Genomic DNA, 18,007 nt, shown 5'->3' with positions numbered 1-18,007 from the left:
CACATGCTGTTTCCACACACACACCTGAAGTGCCTTCCTTCCCCCTTTTCTCCTTCTAGGCCTAGCTCCTCTGTCTCCTCTGCTGGACTCTGCAGGGCAGGAAGTACCACACTCATCTCAGTATCCCCAGCAGCCAGCATAGAGGCTGTCATACCCACTTACTGGGTTTCCCTTCCATTTAGATGAGTGAGCTGAACTGAAGAAACACTTGACTAAATATTCTAGGATTGGGGAGGAGGGGTGCAAATTGACTTTTCTAGCAAGGAGAGTGGTGCAGATGTTCAAAGGGAGAGGTCTCCACGTTCTTAGACAGAAACTTACTGCATAAAGCAACCTTAAGGGAAGTTTAACACAATCCTCCCTCCCTGCTTTGTCTCATTTTGCAGATGAGAAAACTGAGGCTGAGAGAGGAAGGGCCTTGGTGCATGGTTGTCCAGGGAGATAGTGGGCATCCCGAAGCTGCCCGAGATGACAGGAATGTCCTTCTGAATGGAGCAGGCGGGGAGGGGGCTGGCTCTCTCTTCCAGGCCGCTGGGCCCCAGCTTGACCATACATATCCCTTAGGAGAGAATCTATCAGCCCTGGCAGAAAGATGGCCCCACCCCCTCTCCTCCACCACTCCACCTGCCAGAGAATCCCAGCCTTCAAATAATGAACGATTCCTAATTTAATTACATCTTTAATTCATTTGGGTCTCTGAGGAGCTTTGAGCTGGAGTCTGAGGAAATGCTCAATAGTTTCCGAGAGGGAGGGAGGATTTCCTTTCCTGTTTCAGAGAAGGGAGAGAGAGAGGCCGTGGCCCCCTTTTCCTCTGGGACTGTGTGTGCCCCCTACTTTCCCTGAAGGGAATCCCTCCATCAGACTTGGACTTTGAGACAAACAAGGTGCTGGCAGAGGGCAGGGTAGCAGCTGGTGGAGGAAGCAGGGGGTATTGGGGACCCCCCACACACTATTTTAAAAGACACAGTGCTCACTCACACAGCGGGGCATTGGCTGTGGACTCCCTTCTGTGGCTGGAGCGTCATAATCACTGCAATCACTTCTTGAGGGTCTTCTGTTGTCAGGCACTGCATCCAGCTTAACGTTTACCTCTCAATATTACCATCTGTGTTTTGCAAAAGAGGAAACCAAGGCTCCGAGGAGAGGAGATGACTTGCCCGAGACCATAAGGTAGGTAAGAGGCACAAGCAGCACTCAACAGTTTTCTTTCTGGCTCGAAGCCACTGCCCAAAAACTCTACCTCCACCCCCACCCCCACCTGCCGCATCTCGGACAAGGAATCCCAGGAGATGTCTAATCCAAGGATGCTGACACTCCAGGGATGAACCTCTTGGAAGTATTTGGGAAATCTTGTGCCTATTGCAAATTTCATCAACTTATAATAATAAGGGCAGACATTTATACAGTCTTTACTGTGAGCTAGGCACTGTTCTAAGCACTTTCACGTATTACCTCATTTAACCTTCACATCAGTCCTATGAGGTAGGTGCTAGTATTATCACCCCCATTTTACAGATGAGGAGACTGAGGCACTGAGAGGCAAGCAACCTGGCTAAAGGTCACATACCTGGGAAGTAGTGGGTTCTTAGAGTCCTGCAGAGAAAGGTTTATAATCCTGACTCTAAAGCTCAGGAAACAGGCTTAGAAGGGGCAGGGCATCTCTCAAAGACACACAGGAAATGACCTAACTTAAACTCACACCCAGGTCTGACCAAGTTCCAGACTCTCCATTGCACTGAGTAGGTGGGAACCTCAATTTCCTCATTTGTCAAGTAGGTCAGACATCTGTGTCACAGATTAACTGGGAGGACCAGATGTTAACTGGGAAAGCACTCTGTAAATGGATAGGCACCAAAAACATGATAGCTACGTTCCTAAGGCACTTAGAATGTGTTCATTTAATCCCCACAAGAACCTACAGGGTTGACATTATGGTTAAGCACAATTTATGATGAGGAAACTAAAGCACAGAGAGTTTAAGTAATTTGCCTAAGGTCACACAGCCCATAGATGGTGGAGCTAAGATTTGAACCCAGGCAGCTGACTCCAGAGTCATGCCCTTAACCACCATGCTCTGCTCCCTCCACCTGGGAGCATCAGGGAGGGTGGGGAAGGGATGGGAGCCAGCGATGAGACCTGGGAGGACACAGAAGGAGGTCATCTGGCAGAGAAGAGGGGAGAGCAGAAGCAGAAGAGGGGACAATTCTGGGACCAGACCTGGGGCGGGGACACAGCCTAGCGCCCCACCCCGAGGACCGAGGGGTCTTAGGAGCCATTTGTGTAGAAGCCAAAGCCATGGGGCCCCAGGCACAAAGGTTTGTATGGTGGGGAGGGGGTGTGTTGCCAACCCAGGGGCCAGCAGATGGGGCAACAGCAGCCCTAAGGGCCACATGGGCCACCAGCTGGACGGGCAAAAGTTACCCAGCAACTCCTGCCACTAGGAAGCATCTGAAGGGGGACAGGCCTGGGGGCAGATGAGAGGCTGTCCAGAGGGGCTGATGACCTGGGCTGGGGCGTAGTCCTGGAGGTGGAGAGACAGGAGAGTCTGAGGTGATTTAGAAAGTTGAATGGACAGGATGGGTGACTCCTCTCATGGGGGGTAAAGGACAAGGGGAGAGTGGCACCCCAGTTTCTGGCTGGCGTGAGACAGAGGAGAAGAGAAGCAGGTTTGGGGGAGGAAAGCAAACTCCAGTTGGGACAAGTTGAGGCTGAGAGGTTTATGCAACATGCAAGAGCAGAGGACATGCCCAGGAGGCCATGGAGACGTGAGTCTGGGGCCCTAGAGAGAGGTCTGAGCTCATACAGAAGCCGCACAGCCTGGGATGGCTCAGCCAAGGGCTGGTGGACTCACCAGCCTCTCCCGTTGCGGAGCACAGGCTCCGGACGCGCAGGCTCAGCGGCCATGGCTCACGGGCCCAGCCGCCCCACAGCAGGTGGGATCTTCCCGGACCGGAGCACGAACCCGTGTCCCCTGCATCGGCAGACGGACTCTCAACCACTGCGCCACCAGGGAAGCCCATCACCAGCCTCCTTTTACCTGTTTCTCAGGAAAGGAGTTGAATGGAGCTGCCAGGACCCTCTGGGGACATCTCCTGCCCCTGTCCACCAAGCCAGGGCCCCAGTTGGGGGGGCCGGGGGGGCTGTCACCCAGGACTCCCTCCTAGACTGAGGCTGCAAGTTGCGTTGTCCTCAGGCTGGGCTTTGCCTCCCGTCCAGGCAATTCAAGAGACAGGACCCCAAGCACAGACGCCGGCAGACAGTGTGGGCACCAGGGGCTGACTTTACTGCAGCTTCTCCAAGTCTGAGAGCCATCCTGCCAGGGAACAGGCTGCCCACTAAGGAGTGAGCTCCCCATAACAGGTTACAGCCACACAACTAATGAATGCTCCCTCCTCCCAACCAAGCCTTCCCACCCATCTCCCTGTCTTTGAGTCTGTGGACACCATCTGTACCCCACCCATCACACCAGGCTCTAGCATCTCACATTCACACTCACTCTGCTCCCCTGTCACGCTTCCTGCCTCAAACCTCGCCCATACTGAATGAGGAAACAGTCTCCGGCACATAGTAAGTGCTCAGTAATATTTTTTACCTAACAAATGGCTTGACATTCACTCATTCATTCAACAAACATCTGCCAGGCACCACTTGAGGGTCTGCGGCTACAGGCAAGAGCGAGATATAAACCGTCTCCCAGACAAGCAAAGCTAAAGGAGTTCATCACCACTAAGCCAACCTTACAAGAAATGTTAAAGGGGTTCCTTTAAAAAGAAAAGAAAAGGCCATAACTAGAAATACAAATATTATGAAAGAGAAAATCTCACAGTAAAGACAAACATATAATAAAGGCAGTAGAACAACCACCTATACAGCTAGTACGAAGGTTAAAAGACAAAAGCAGTGAAACCATCTATTCTACAATAATGAGTTAAGGGATACATAGAACGAAAAGATGTAAAATATGACGTCAACAACATAAAATGTGAGAGGGGGAGTAAAAATGTAGCGCTTTTAGAACACACTCAAACTTAAGCGACCATCCGCTTACAAGAGACTGCCGTACACATAGGTTGTTACATAAAACCTCATGGTAACCACAAACCAATAACAGACACAAAAAATAGAGAAAGGAAGACAAACGTAACACTAAAGAAAGTCATCAAATCACAAGGGAAGAGAGAAGAGAAGAAAGGAACAGAGAAGAACAACCAGAACAACCAGAAGTAATTGACAAAATGGCAGTAAGTGCGCTCCTATTACATTTAATAGTTAATTTAAGTGTAAATGGACTAAAGGCTTCAATCAAAAGCCTCGGGGGAAAAAAGGGTGTAGAGAAGCTCTGTGGCCCTCACATCATGATTGAGAAGACAGACAACAAACAAGAATAAGAAGTGGAAGTAGGGCTTCCCTGGTGGCGCCGTGGTTGAGAGTCCGCCTGCCGATGCAGGGGACACGGGTTCGTGCCCCGGTCCGGGAATATCCCACATGCCGCGGAGCGGCTGGGCCCGTGAGCCATGACCGCTGAGCCTGCGCGTCCGGAGCCTGTGCTCCGCAACGGGAGAGGCCACAGCAGTGAGAGGCCCGCGTATCGCAAAAAAAAAAGAAGTGGAAGGAAAATATCTGGTGGTCAGACCATGGTAAGTGCTGTGGAGGGAACAGCAGGGAGGGGTGCGGGGAGTGGGGTGTTGGGGGGCAGGCCACGGTAATTTGAAGATCCCAGGGTGATCCACCTGTGGATCCATTACTGCGCCACGCTGGCTCGAGGCTCTACACGCTAGCACTCCTGAGTCCTCACGACCCTAGAAGGTGGGTGTCATTCTTTTCATTTTCCAGATGAGGAAACCGAGGCACAGGCAGGGTGAGTCTCTGGCCCCTGGTCTGACACAGGACCTGAACCAGGCTGTCTGGTTCCTGTGCTGGGAGGGTGGGGTGAGAGCCTCTTAGAAAACCCTTCCAGGCAACCCGTGTGCCCTCGCCCTCGGGCAGGGCAACATCACTGGGGTGTGACAGGCACAGTCCCACGGGGCTCCCCTCCCCCCACCCCCGGAAGGGCCTCATGCTTAGTTTAATGCTCTGCTCTCAGCTCACCATCTCAATTATTTTTTAATAGTTATTATTTTTTTAATATTTATTTAGTTAGTTAGTTAGTTATTTGGTTGTGCCGGGTCTTTAACTGTGGTACGCGGGATCTTCGTTGCGGTGTGTGGGATCTTTTAGTTGCGGCATGCGAACCCTTAGTTGCAGCACGTGGAATCTAGTTCCCTGACCAGGGATCGAGCCTGGGCCCCCTGCATTGGGAGCGTGGAGTCTTAACCACTGGACCACCAGGGAAGTTCCCCCATCTCAATTATTTTTGAACAAGGGGCCCCGCACTTTTATTTTGCACTGGGATCCACAAATAGGTAGCCAGTCCTGCCCTCAGAGAAGAAGGCCTCTAACAGATGCTCCCCTCACTCCCAGCCCCTCTTCCTCAGGCCTGCCAGCCCTAATCACACAGCCAAGGGGCACTGTCACCCATCTTCCCCACCAGGCTCCTTGACGGTGGTGGGGACAGAGCATTCCTTCTCTGTGTCTCCAAAGCCCAGCTGGCAAAAGCAGACCCTCTGGGACTGTTGGCTGGGTTGGACCAGCTGGGTTGGGATGGAGTGAACTGGCCCCTCTTGCGGGTCCTTGGTGGAGTTATTGGTGCAAATCTCTAACAACTCTGCTTCCTTCTGGGAGATCCTGCGATTCCCCTCTGGCCACATCTGACTCTTGATGCCAGGCTCCTGACTGGGAGGCATCCTCTCAGGACACACCCAATTAGGGGCTCTGGGGTCCAGGGACATCCCCACCACCCGCCCAGCCCCTGGCCCCTGTACCCTCAGCTCCACCTGTGTGGGGTGAAGAGAGTCAGACATTTCACACCTTCTCTTTTCACGGGTTGGCAAAGAGGATCAAAGAGGGCTGCCTCTCCTGGGCTGAGAGCAAGGACGCACAGAAGTGCGATGAGAGCCCCAGCCTCTGACACTTGTTCCTCTCTAAGTGCCCCCTCTGAGCATCTCAGGACGCTGGGGCCTCCTCCTCTGTGGTTGAGGAAGTCCCAGAGGCCTGGCCAAAGTCTCAGTACACCCCCAGGCCTGAAGCTCCAGCTCCAGGCTTCTTCGTCCTCTGCATCCTTGAAGCCTGCACCTGCAGGGGACCAGGGTTTTCACCACCGAGCAGACACAGGACCCTGAAGCCATGACAAAGCCTCCTCGTTCTGCCTCTGTTCATAAGCTTCACATGACACAGGTCATTCCAGACCCCCAGCCTGACCTCCTGGAGGCTCCTGGGGACTGCCAGGAGGGAAACTGTGAGGTGTATTAGTCAGGATGTGCTGTGCTGTGGTAACAAATCGATCCTGAAATCTCAGAGCTATAAAAACTATAACAACAAAAGTTTATTGCTTGGGCTTCCCTGGTGGTGCAGTGGTTAAGAATCGGCCTGCCAATGCAGGCGACACGGGTTCGAGCCCTGGTCCGGGAAGATCCCACATGCCAAGCAGCAGCTAAGCCCATGCGCCACAACTACTGAGCCCACGCGCCACAACTACTGAAGCCCGCGCGCCTAGAACCCATGCTCCGCAACAAGAGAAGCCACCGCAGTGAGAAGCCTCCACACCGCAATGAAGAGTAGCCCCTGCTCACCGCAACTAGAGAAAGCCCACATGCAGCAATGAAGACCCAACGCAGCCATAAATAAATAAATAAATTTATTTTTTTAAAAAAAAGAGTTTATTGCTTATCTGTGTCACAGTTCAACTGGACCATCCTCTGCCATCCACAGTATAACGTACCAAGGTCATGGTAGCAAGAAACATGAGCTGAAGCTTGCAAGGGATGCTTTCAAGGGCCAGGCCAGGCCCAGAGTGGCATCATCCCCTCCACCAACACTCCAGCAGCCAGAACTAATTTCCTACCCTACCTAACTGCAGAGGAAGCAGCGGTAGAGGTAGGGGAGCTGATGTAAGCACCAGCACTGTCCAGTCATGATTGGTAAGAGAGTTAATGCACATTCTCTGGCCACTTCTGAGAACGGAGCCCCTGTCTTGTTCAATATCTGGCCCCTCCAAGACCAGCCCCTAGAGCCCCACCCTTGTTCTTGCAGGGATGTAATCTTACCACTTTAGCATCAAGAACTCAAAATCAACCATCAGTTGCATTTTGCAGCCGTTACTCCCCACCCCCGTCTTCCCCTCCCAGCACTTAGCATAAGGCCACAATCACCCAGAAGTTCAGGAGCTGAAAGGTTTGCACAGAACAGCCCATGCTCATCCTTTCTCTCGCTGTCGTAATTGTTAATTTGTCATTTATACTCTCAGCTATTTCTAAAGAGGATTTCTTAGAAAGTGAAATAAAAGATTAGAAATCATTTAGGGAACAGGAATGAGCCAGATATATTAGAAAGTTGAGATGGACACATTACAGTTGAACAATACAGTAATGTAATACAATGATGTAGTCAGTTACCTTTATTACTACAGCACAGTAATAATGCTATCCAACCGGAGCTTCCTAGCAACAGAGGCAAAAAGAGAAACAACTTCTCCCTCCATATAGGCATCCCTTCCTGCTTCTTTGGCCAGCGCTCTTTTCCCTTCCCAAAGCTCTTTCTGTTTATCCTCCCTTGTTTTCAGATCCACTGGGGATAGAGAGATCCCACCACCACTTTTTAGGCACCCATGTCCCCCTTGCAAGGAAAGAACAGCATAAAGTCAAATGGCTAAGGACATGGAAGCAACCTAAGTGTCTGTCGACAGATGAATGGATAAGGAAGATGTGGCACACATACACAATGGAATATTACTCAGCCATAAAAAGGAACGAAATTCAGTTATTTGTAGCGAGGTGGATGGACCTAGAGTCTGTCCTACAGAGTGAAGTAAGTCAGAAAGATAAAAACAAATACCGTATGCTAACACGTATGTATGGAATCTTAAAAAAACTGGAAAAAAAGGTTCTGGGCAGGACAAGAATAAAGATGCAGACATAGAGGACACGGGGAGGGGAAAGGGTAAGCTGGGATGAAGTGAGAGAGTGGCAGGGACATATATACACTACCAAACGTGAAATAGATAGCTAGTGGGAAGCAGCCGCATAGCACAGGGAGATCAGCTGGTGCTTTGTGACCACCTAGAGGGATGGGATAGGGAGGGACGGAGGGGGATGCAAGAGGGAGGAGATATGGGGATATATGTATACGTATAGCTGATTCACTTTGTTATAAAGCAGAAACTAACACACCATTGTAAAGCAATTATACTCCAAAAAAGATGTTTTAAAAAAAAAAAAAGAGTCAAATGGCTACAGTATTAGTGTAAGGGAAGCTCCAACCTGAAGAACTGAGCGTACACAGGACTTGAAGGTCACTCTCACTCTTTTGGCTCTTGGTTAAGGGATGGAGCAGAGGCTAGAACTCCAGGGCAAGAGACACCTTATTCTTCATGGGGAGGGGTCCAGGCCATGGCTTCATCAAGTACCCTGGAACTGCATCTGGAGGGCAGATGCCCCCTTCCCTGATGTCCTACACATTAAATCACTGAATCCCCAGGATGACCCTGCGAGAGAGGCCTATATCCCCAATTCGCAAATGGAGATACTGAGGCCAAGAAGGGAAATGACTTCAGCAGTGTTACCCAGCTTCCCCTAAAGACCGAGCCTCAGGGCAGGAGACCCCCAAGCTGTGGATGAAATGCTCAGAGTTCTGAGAGGGGGAGGAGTGGGGTTCCCAGGCAGGCCCCAGCTTGGTCAGGAAGGTTCAGGAGATGGAGACCAGCTCCCCTCTCCCCAACCTCAGACTCCAGTTGCCATGACAACAGGGCCTCCATTCCGGGTGTTTGTTGGAAATTTGCATTTTAATGGAGATGTAATTAGAATTTAAAAGCTGAGGCTGGAAGGGACCGAATCCTTCCCAGTCCCTGGGGAGCCAGAACCCCCCCTCCGACTACTCACCCTCTGCTCCACCCAGAGCCCTATTCTGACACTTTCACAACCGCTATACTCCTGGCGTCTGTCCCCACTGCCCAGATGGGGACCCTGAGGCCCCGAGCAGAGAAGGGGCTTATTCAGGATCTCACAGCGAGGACAAGTCCCCAAGGTCTGCTCTGCCCAAGGACTCCCAAATTGACCCCCTCCGTGGTGGTGAGGTCTCAGAGCAAGAGCTGGCTGGAGGCGGGGTTGTTGGCTTGCTGAGGGCCCCTCAAGTCCTCCCCTAACTCTTCCAAGCTCACCCTTCCTCTCCCTGTAATCTCACAACCTCTCGGTGGCCCTGGGGGCCTGGAAGGGCTGGGGGACTCCTCCCATCTCACCCCAGGGGGAACTGAGGCCCAAGGGATGTGCCACGGTCACACAGCAGCTTAGTGGCAGAGCTGTGCCCTTGGCTGGTCAGCATTGAGCCCTTAAAAATATTCTACCCTTGACCCCCCACCCAGAGTCACTATCTGACCCCAGACCTCCGTGGAGAATTTCTAGCAGCTTCTTCCTGTGTCTTTATTAAGTTCTTAAAATCAGTCATGCCAGCAATTTTGTCTTTTCAAATCGTTGAAAGGAAGCTACTCTGACTCTGCCTGGACACCCCCAGACGGGCTGCTGTCCCTGGGGAGTGTCTATGCGCACCACCCTAAACTCCACAAACCCTGGGGTCACAAACACAGGCCCTCAAGAGGCGGAAAAGGCTCACACCTGCTGAGAGTGTAACACGAGTGTGTGAGCAGCACAGGACCCAGATCCCTCGTTCACCTAAAATCCACTTCCCTGCGCACGGCTTGGCTCCTAGTGTGGCCTCAGCAGGTGTTTACTGAGTGAATAGAAGATTAAGTGCCAGGCCTGGTGATGAGAACATGCCATGCAAACTCCCACTGCACCCTCCCCCTCCACACACCCCTGAGGGAGACACCACCAGCGCCCACAAGAGCCCTTCCCCGGGTCACACAGCTGGTAGGTGGCAAAGGCTACATTTGAACACAGACCCGCTCACTCCAGGCTCTGGAGCATTACTGCTGGAGGTCCAGCAGCTACATACATGTGCAGGTCACACTCACAAACGTGGACACGGGTCCCACGGGCACACTGCTGGCCCACATGGCAATCCTTTATTTTCAAACATATAGTGCTTACTCTGTGTCCAACGTGCTGTTCCAAGTATATACTTTGTACTCAGTCCTCACAGCCACCCTGCAAGGTAGGGACCGTTATTATAATCAACATACAGATGAGGAAACCAAGGCACAGAGAGGTTATGTGACTTGCCCAAAGTCACACAGCGAGTGAATGAAAAAGCCAGAATCGGAACTTACACAGGCTGGCTCCAGAACGCGTGCTCCCTCCAGACCTCAGGACCCCGGAGCCAGGAGCTCTGGGTCCCCACCACCCTCAGCCGTGGGAGGAGGGCTGGACAATATTTCTCAAAGCCCAATTCACAGAGGAGGAGACAGGTCTGGAGAAAGAAGGTGGCCTGCTTTGGGGTACACAGCTGTGTGAGCGCAGGCTGGGAAGCCCAGAGCATCTGCATCAGTCCCAGCCCCCTGGGGGTTCCCCCAGCCCTGCCCATCTCCCAACCCTTCCCTCTGCCCACGGTGCCCTCCCCCACCCGGGAGGACTGAGCAGGAGTGATTGCCTGGTGACAGCCTGGGCAGGAGGAAATGAGACCTCTCAGAAAAGAAAGCTCCAGAGACCCTGAGAGGGATGTGATGAAACCAGAGGCCGAAAGGAGCCCATTCCTCGCCCATTTAGAACCAGACAGCACAGAAATGGATTTTCTCTTGAGAGCTCTTGTGAACACACTTCAAAGCCACTGATGGCGGGAGTAGGAAGTGAGAGGGAGGGAGGGAGAGGGGCCTTGGAAGTAACGCAGGGCCAGGCAGCAGAGAGAAGGGAGAGGGCCAGGCAGTCACCGGTCAGAAGAGGCAATTGGAAATTCCATTTGGGTTTTCAATTTGAAGGTAGAGAAAGGCCAGGAACTTGTGGGGAGGGGTAGTGGTGACTGCGGCAGAGAAGGAAAGAGTCAGAGATAAGGAGACAGAGACACACAGAAAGATGGGGAGGCAAAAGCAAATTACAAGATCCCAGGTGTCCCCCCCCAACACACAATTCAAAAGGTCACACACATATGCTCACCCACGCTATTGCTCAGGACTCAGAGACCTGGGTTCTAGTTTTCCCTCTGCTCTTGAAATACCCTGTGACCCTGCAGAAGACCCTACCTCCCTCTGAGCCTTGGGGTTCCCCCCACCAAGGCCTAGTGAGGTTAAGTTGGTTCCAGAAAGGCCAGGAAGGAGACCGGGATGGGGCACGTGGGTGACAGAGGCTAGGGAGGTGGCCACCTCACTGTGATGCTTCTTCTGTGTGGCCAAGGGCCTGGGCTGAGCAGGCACCGAGGGGCATCCAGAGAAGGGCCAGGGCCCAGCGTTTCCACGTGTAGATGAGGAAACAGGCTGAGGGCAGGAAAGCACCCTGAAGCCAGGCAACCAGGACAGGAACCCACCTGTAAGACCTCACGACTCCCGCCCTCCACCCCCCATAGGGACAGGGACAGAGCAGGAGGGAGCTGCCCTTTCAGAGCCTGTCCCATCAGGGGTCCAAGACAGGCCTGGCACTTCTTAGGTGCCCATATGCGGGCACCTCTTTCTTGCTCAGAGTGGGGCAGACCCGTCTGTAACATCACTGACCCACCCAGTCCCTATTCGGGTAATAAGAGCTTTACCCGTATTAACTTACTTGCTCCTCACACCCACTCTATTACGGAGCTAAGTCCCATTTAACAGATGAACAAACTGAGGCACTGTCTATTAAGGGATTGAGCGAGTGAGTGCCCAGCTGTCATGTGCACACCTTTCCGGAAGAAAGCCTCATGTCCCCGCTGGGCAGCCCAGCCTGGTGGTTCTGCCTCAGCTTCCCCATTCAGTCTTGGAAGGCCGCGGGGCAGGGACAGCCGGAAGCCAGGGCCACGCAGGGCTGGCCGCAAAGAGCCAGCTGACGTCGAGGGGCGTCCAGACCCCACTCTCGGACACCCCAGCCTGGACGGCGGCGGACCAGATCGCGGTGCCGCGCCGCGCGAGAAAGCTGTCCTGCGGCGCCACCTAGTGGCCAGAGTGGCCGCTCGGCCCCTCCAGGGTCTGGCAGAGACGCTGCAGGAATCTACGGCTTCGCTGGGACATTGGAACACAAAATGTCCCTCCACCCTGGGGACCGTGTTCTGACCACCCCAGGTCGGGAGGAGAAAGAGGTACGGTGGAGTTTGGTCCTTTGCCCTCCTGAGGGGCAGACTCACTCATCCCACCTGGACATCTCTGTCTTCATCTATCTGATTCGTGCATTTATGGAGCCCTTACTGTATGCCAGGCTCTGTTCCAGGCGCTAGTGAACAAAGAAAGATCCCTGCCTTTGTAGAGTTTACAGTGGAGAATGGGTGAGGAAACAGTCAATAAACAATAAATGAGTGGGACTTCCCTTGTGGGCAGTGGTTAAGACTCCATGCTCCTCGTTCAGGGGGCCCAGGTTTGATCCCTGCTCAGGGAACTAGATCCCACATGCATGCCACAACTAAGAGTTCGCATGCCACAACTAAGGAGCCCTCCTGCCACATCTAGGACTCGGTGCCAAAAAAAAAAAAGAAAAAAAATTAAAATAAAACAATAAATGAAGATAATAAAAGAAATTAAAAAATAATCTGGCTATTTCAGAAGCAGGAGAAAAAGAGCCTGTCTGACAGCATCACTGAGCTCCAGGGGACCCACAACCCTCAGGGCAAATCCGTGGAGCCTGATGCCAATGAAACCATGCAGCCCTCCTTGCTCCTCTGGGGCCACTCCTGTCCCAAGGGACATGCCCTCACTACAGGGTCCTCCTGCCTGAGATACTCCCCTCCCACATGGCCAGCTCCTCTTCTCCTCCAGAGTCCTCCTGACTCCCACCCAGCGCCCCTGCAATGCTCTCCTGGGTGGGTGGCACTGGGGAGCAGTGCATAACTGCTCAGGCCGGGCTGTCTGTCTTGATTCCCAGCTCTGACACCACCTTGTGACCTGGACAGGTTCCTTGGCCTCTCTGTGCCCCTTTCCTCATTTGTAAAATGGGGAAAGCAGTTGTTCCTGCTCCAGAGGAGGGGAGGGCAGTGGTGGTATAAGTGAGTTAACAAATGCAAAACACTTAAGACAGCACCTTGACGCAGTGTTTGTTATTATTAACATCTGTTTAGGTTTTTCCCTCCTGGACTAGCTGATGGAGGTTAGTGAGGTTCATTCACAAAGGACCAACTGAGTCACCTCCATGTCCTACACTCTACAGTGTCATGTATACAAAAGGATCTCAGAACATGTTTGTACGGTGAATTCAGTGGTTCCCCCTCATTCACCACTGATTTATTGAGTGCCTTCTGCATGCCAAGTATTGGGCTAGGAGCTGCAGATGGAGCAGTGAACAAGACAGGTTTCCTCCCCACAGCAAGAAGAGTACTAATTTCTAAGCCAGAAGTTCTCAAACTATTTTGTCTAAGAACTCTTTACTCTTAAAAAAATTCAGGATCCCAAAGAGCTTTTGTATGTGTAACTATCTAACAAGAGTTACCATGTTAGAAACTAAAACAGAATTTTAAAAATACGTATTAATTCATTTAAAACAACAATAACAAGCCCACATATTAACATAAGTGACATATTTTAATGAAAACAAAACAAAATAGTGGGAAAACACTGATATTGTTTTGCATTTTTGCAAATGTCTCTTAATGGAAGATAGCTGGATTCTCATGCCGAACTAGATCTGTGCGATATGTTGCTCTGAAGTATAATACTTCCAAAAATACATTCCCCTTTTTCGTAAAAATTGAGAATACTAACACTCCGTCCCGAGCCCGGCCTCGCCCACTACGGAGACGCCTGACGCGATAGGATTGACCCACCAGGCTGGGCTAGCGGTGGACGGCTTCCGGGAGAAGGCGGGGCCTGGCTCCCAAAGGGTTGGTGGGGTTGCGATTGGACGACAAATGCGTCCTTCGGCGCGTTGGCCCCGCCTCCAGATCCCGCCCAGTGGTAAACCTAACGCCTGCGTCCTAAGGAAGGTGGGCACTTCCGCCCGCCCACTGCGGAACCTTTTGTTCTAGCTCGCGTTTCCACCGAAACGACAAGGGCGGCCAAGGAGGAAGTAGTTGAGGCGTGTGGGCGGAGCTAAGCACCGCTATGTCGGTTTCCTTGCTGCGGCGAGGTTTGGAGCTTTTGGGGGTGCCTGAGGGTGAGGAGCTTCTTCCCAGAGACGTCCAGCCTGGGCGGGAAGGCGGCAGGGGCTGGGGGCAGGAGCCCCGAGGGTGCGAACGATCCAGACCGGGCTTAGCCTCGGTGGGATGGGAACCCTGAGCGCCCTCCGAACCGAGTCGGTTCCTCTCTTCCCCTACAGCCCCCAGGGACGCGCCAGGCCAAACCAAGACGAGCGAGGCTCCGATGAAGCGGACGCGGAAAGCAAAGGCGGCCCAGGCCCAGAAACTGCGGAACTCGGCCAAGGGAAAGGTGCCCAAATCGGCGCTGGGTGAGCTCGGGAAGGGGCTGGACGCGCTGCTCCCGGGGTCGGGGGGCGGTGCCGGGGAGGAAGGGGCGCTAGAGTGAGGGCTTGAAATGTTACCCAGGAGTTTCTAGAATACCTGCTGTGCGACTGGCGCGGGGCGGGACCCTGGGAACACGGAGGTGAACGAATCACATTGTCCCGGCCTTCAAGGTCTACAGCCCTAGTAGGGAGAGAAGCATCGAAGAGTTTCAAAATCAGCGTATGGTTGCTGTGATGGGGTCTATGCATCAAGACTGCGGTGCTCTGAGAGGGACTTAGAATGAAAGGCCAAATCGGGCTTCTCTGAGGAAGCAACAGTTAAGCCCAGACCCGATGGAAGTATACGAGTGAACCGGGGGAAGAGTATTCTAGAGAGAAAGGCATATGCGGAGTCAGAAAGAAGTTTATTGCCTTTGAAATCTTGAAAAAAAAAAGAAGCCTGGTCAAAGTGACATACAGGGAACGAGGGTCAGAGACGGAGCATTAAATTAATACTCCGTGTGCCAGGTGCTGTTCTAAGCCTCGTACAAATGTTTGCTCATGTAATTGCTCCCAGCAACCCTGTGAGGTCGGCACTATCACTACCTCCATTTTACAGAAGCAGAAACAGATAGTACCTGCCCAGATAGTACAGGTAGAAACCAGGCAGATTGTCTCCAGAGCCCTGATCCCACCTACTGCTTCAAGATGCTATGGTCTGGGCAGTGGTGATGGTGCGGAGATAAGAGAATTGTGCAGGTGGAAGATGCGGTGAGGAGGGGGCATTGATGGCGTCAGTGGTGAATTGGCTGTGAGGATGGAGGAAGAGGGAGTCAGCGAGTACGGAATGTCTTGGGGGATGTGGTGCCACTTAACGACACCTACAGACTTGAGGAGCTGGAGTGGGCAGGAATGCAGGGTGTTTTTGACCTGTGGCAGGACTTGGTGAGCTCCTAGTGTGTCTTTGAATCCCCAGGGCCTTGTGCATAAAAGGTGTTCAAGTTGTTTGTTAAAAGAACTATGAATTCCGAGGAAATACAGCATGAGCAAAAGTGTGGAGGCAGGAAAGTGAGCCTGGGTTGAGCCACAGTGGTGCTGGTGTGGAACAGGCACACAAGGGGCCCGAGGGAGGTCACTCCTCCATCCCAGCCCCCGCCCCACCACCCTGTCATGGCACATGACTGAGGACTGAGGGGACTCTCTCAAACCTCAGTGGCCAACCTAAAGAACACCTCTGTGGCTGCCACCTTGGTCTGAGCTACACACCATCTCTTGCCTGGATTATTGCAGAAGCCTCCTAACTGGTCTCCCTTCCACTGCCCCCTCCCCCAGTAATCTTGTTCTCACCATAGCTGCCGAAGTGATCCCGTAAAATCCTGAGTCAGACCTGTCTCTCCTCTGCCCTGCACCCACCAGGGTGAGAGCCTGAGTCTGTCGGTGCCTGCTGAGGCCCCACATGATCTGCTCCTTCCAGCTTCGTCTCCTCGGCTTCTCCCCTCTCTGTCCAACCACTTTCTGTTCTTCAAGCACATTAGTCACACTTCTGCTTCAGAGCCTTTGCACTGGCTGTTCCCTCTACCCAGAATGCTCTTCTCCCACAGTGTCACACTCTCTCCCTCCAGTCTTTGCTCAGAATTCATTTCAGTGAGGCCTTCTCAGAGCCTCCTGTTTGGAATTGCAGCCCTCCCCCCGGCATCTCTCATTTCTGTTTACTATTCTCTTTTTCTCCATAAAATGATCACCCTCTGAAATACCGTTTACCTTGTGTACCATCTCTCTTCCCACGGAATGGAAGTTCCATGAGGGCAGGACTTTTTGTCTGTTCTGTTTCCTGCTCTGTGCTCTTGCACCTAGAACAGTGGCTGACACACACAGAGTAAGTGCCCAGGCCACCTTTGTTGAGTAAATCACTTGAGCAGGTGGAACCAAGGGGGACTTTGAGCAGGATCTGTGTGGAGTGTGGTTTTGACAGAAGAGCCCAGGCTGTTGCAGCAACCTGGGGAAGGGACAACGGGGCCTTTGGCAGGGCCATGGGAGGTGGGAGTGGAGTGGGGAGATGTCAGGAAGGGACCCAGAAGGCTTCCAGGGAGTGAATCTGAAATGATGCCACCCTGCCTGCCATCCACAGCTGAGTTCCAGAAGCGAGAGCGTCGAGGTTACCTTGGAGTAAACCTGAGGTTTATGACTAGTGCAAGAAGCACAGTGGCCGAATCCGTCACCCAGCAGGTTCGTCAGGGGGATGGGCTGTGGGAAGGAACCTGGGGGGTGAGAACTGAGGCTGTTCCTGGTATCTGTGAGAGTCTCAGCCCTGAGCATAGGCTGGAGGGTGGAGCCCCCTCCAGGCCCCTAAGAGCTGGACACCCCGCTGTGCTGTGAGGGGCCTCCCCCTGGAGGGCCGAGAGCAGTGTGGGGAAGGTGGGAGGCTGGGCCTGGCCTTGCTCCCCTGGGACCCCTGTGGGCCTCCGCTGGCTCCTCTGTAAATGGAAACCACATGCCCTGCCTCCCGGGACGGTGTGAGGGCCAGGTGAGAGGGTGGCCCTTGGTCGGCTGCACCAGGATGTTTGGCTGCAAGTGGCTGGGAGTCCCCACCCAGGGCTCCTGACTCTCACCCCCCCCCCCCAAGATTGTGCGCCAGGACCGGGGCCGCAAGGCCTGTGACCGGCCTGCGGGCAAGACTAAGAAGAAGAAGGCGGCCGAGGGCACCGTGTTCACCGAGGAAGACTTCCAGAAGTTCCAGCAGGAGTACTTCGGCAGTTAGGCTCCCGGGAGGGCACAGCCGCCTCGGACCTCTCAGCCTGGCTCAGGAAAGCCGTGGAGTGGAGGCTGGCACGGAGCTGGCGAGCTGGAAGCCCAGGGGAGGACCTTCGCTCAGACCCGAACTGACATCTGCAGGCTCGGGAGGTGCCACCTGCCTGCTGGAAAGGAACACATTGGACTGTTTTGTCTGCTTTGGCCCAGGGAGGGCCTCGGGGCTGTTTGCTGTGGAGAGGCCTGTCACTGGGCCCTTGGGGACCACACCTCTGATAGGACGAGGGCCGCTGGGTGGGCTTCCAGGTTCTAATAAACGTGGCCCAGGGGCTGTGTGTGCTGCTCTAACAGGGTGTCTCCCACCTCCTCTGGCACCGAGGAGCCTTCCCTCCCTCCCCCACCTCCCAGCTGGTTCTTAGGGCTCCAGGTCAGAAGTCCTGCAGCCCAGCCCCGGCGCAGGCACCACCAGAGAGCAGTTCACCCATCCGCAGACCCCGCAGGCCTCCTCTCCCTGGGGTGGCAGCCCCAGCTGAGAAGGCAGCTCTTGAGGAAGCTGAGGGAGGGAGCATGGCTGCCTCAGCCCAGTGCCCAGGGCTTGTGCCCTTGTGTATTTTTTTGGGGGGGGGGGTGCGGGATGAAAGGCCACTTTTTGTTTCTCTTACTTCTGTCACAGGAGGTGGGGACTAGTGGGGCGACTCAGGAGGTGAGCTCAAGAAACAGGGTTTTACGCG

General features: G+C 53.4%; 1 protein-coding gene across 1 annotated transcript; it reads left to right on the top strand.

Moving 5' to 3' along the window:
- Positions 1 to 14,173: 14,173 nt before the first annotated feature.
- Positions 14,174 to 17,642, top strand: RPS19BP1 (ribosomal protein S19 binding protein 1). The gene is made up of 4 exons (XM_029204230.1): positions 14,174 to 14,243; positions 14,406 to 14,534; positions 16,657 to 16,754; positions 17,152 to 17,642. Exons 1-4 carry the CDS (start codon positions 14,192 to 14,194, stop codon positions 17,284 to 17,286), a joined length of 414 nt encoding a protein of 137 aa, XP_029060063.1. The 5' UTR covers positions 14,174 to 14,191; the 3' UTR covers positions 17,287 to 17,642.
- Positions 17,643 to 18,007: the final 365 nt, after the last annotated feature.

The sequence above is a fragment of the Monodon monoceros genome, unplaced genomic scaffold (assembly GCF_005190385.1).
Source record: "Monodon monoceros isolate NGI ecotype Baffin Bay Population unplaced genomic scaffold, NGI_Narwhal_1 Super_Scaffold_6, whole genome shotgun sequence".
Classification (NCBI taxonomy): Eukaryota; Metazoa; Chordata; class Mammalia; order Artiodactyla; family Monodontidae; genus Monodon; species Monodon monoceros.
This window is presented reverse-complemented; position numbering and strand designations above follow the sequence as displayed.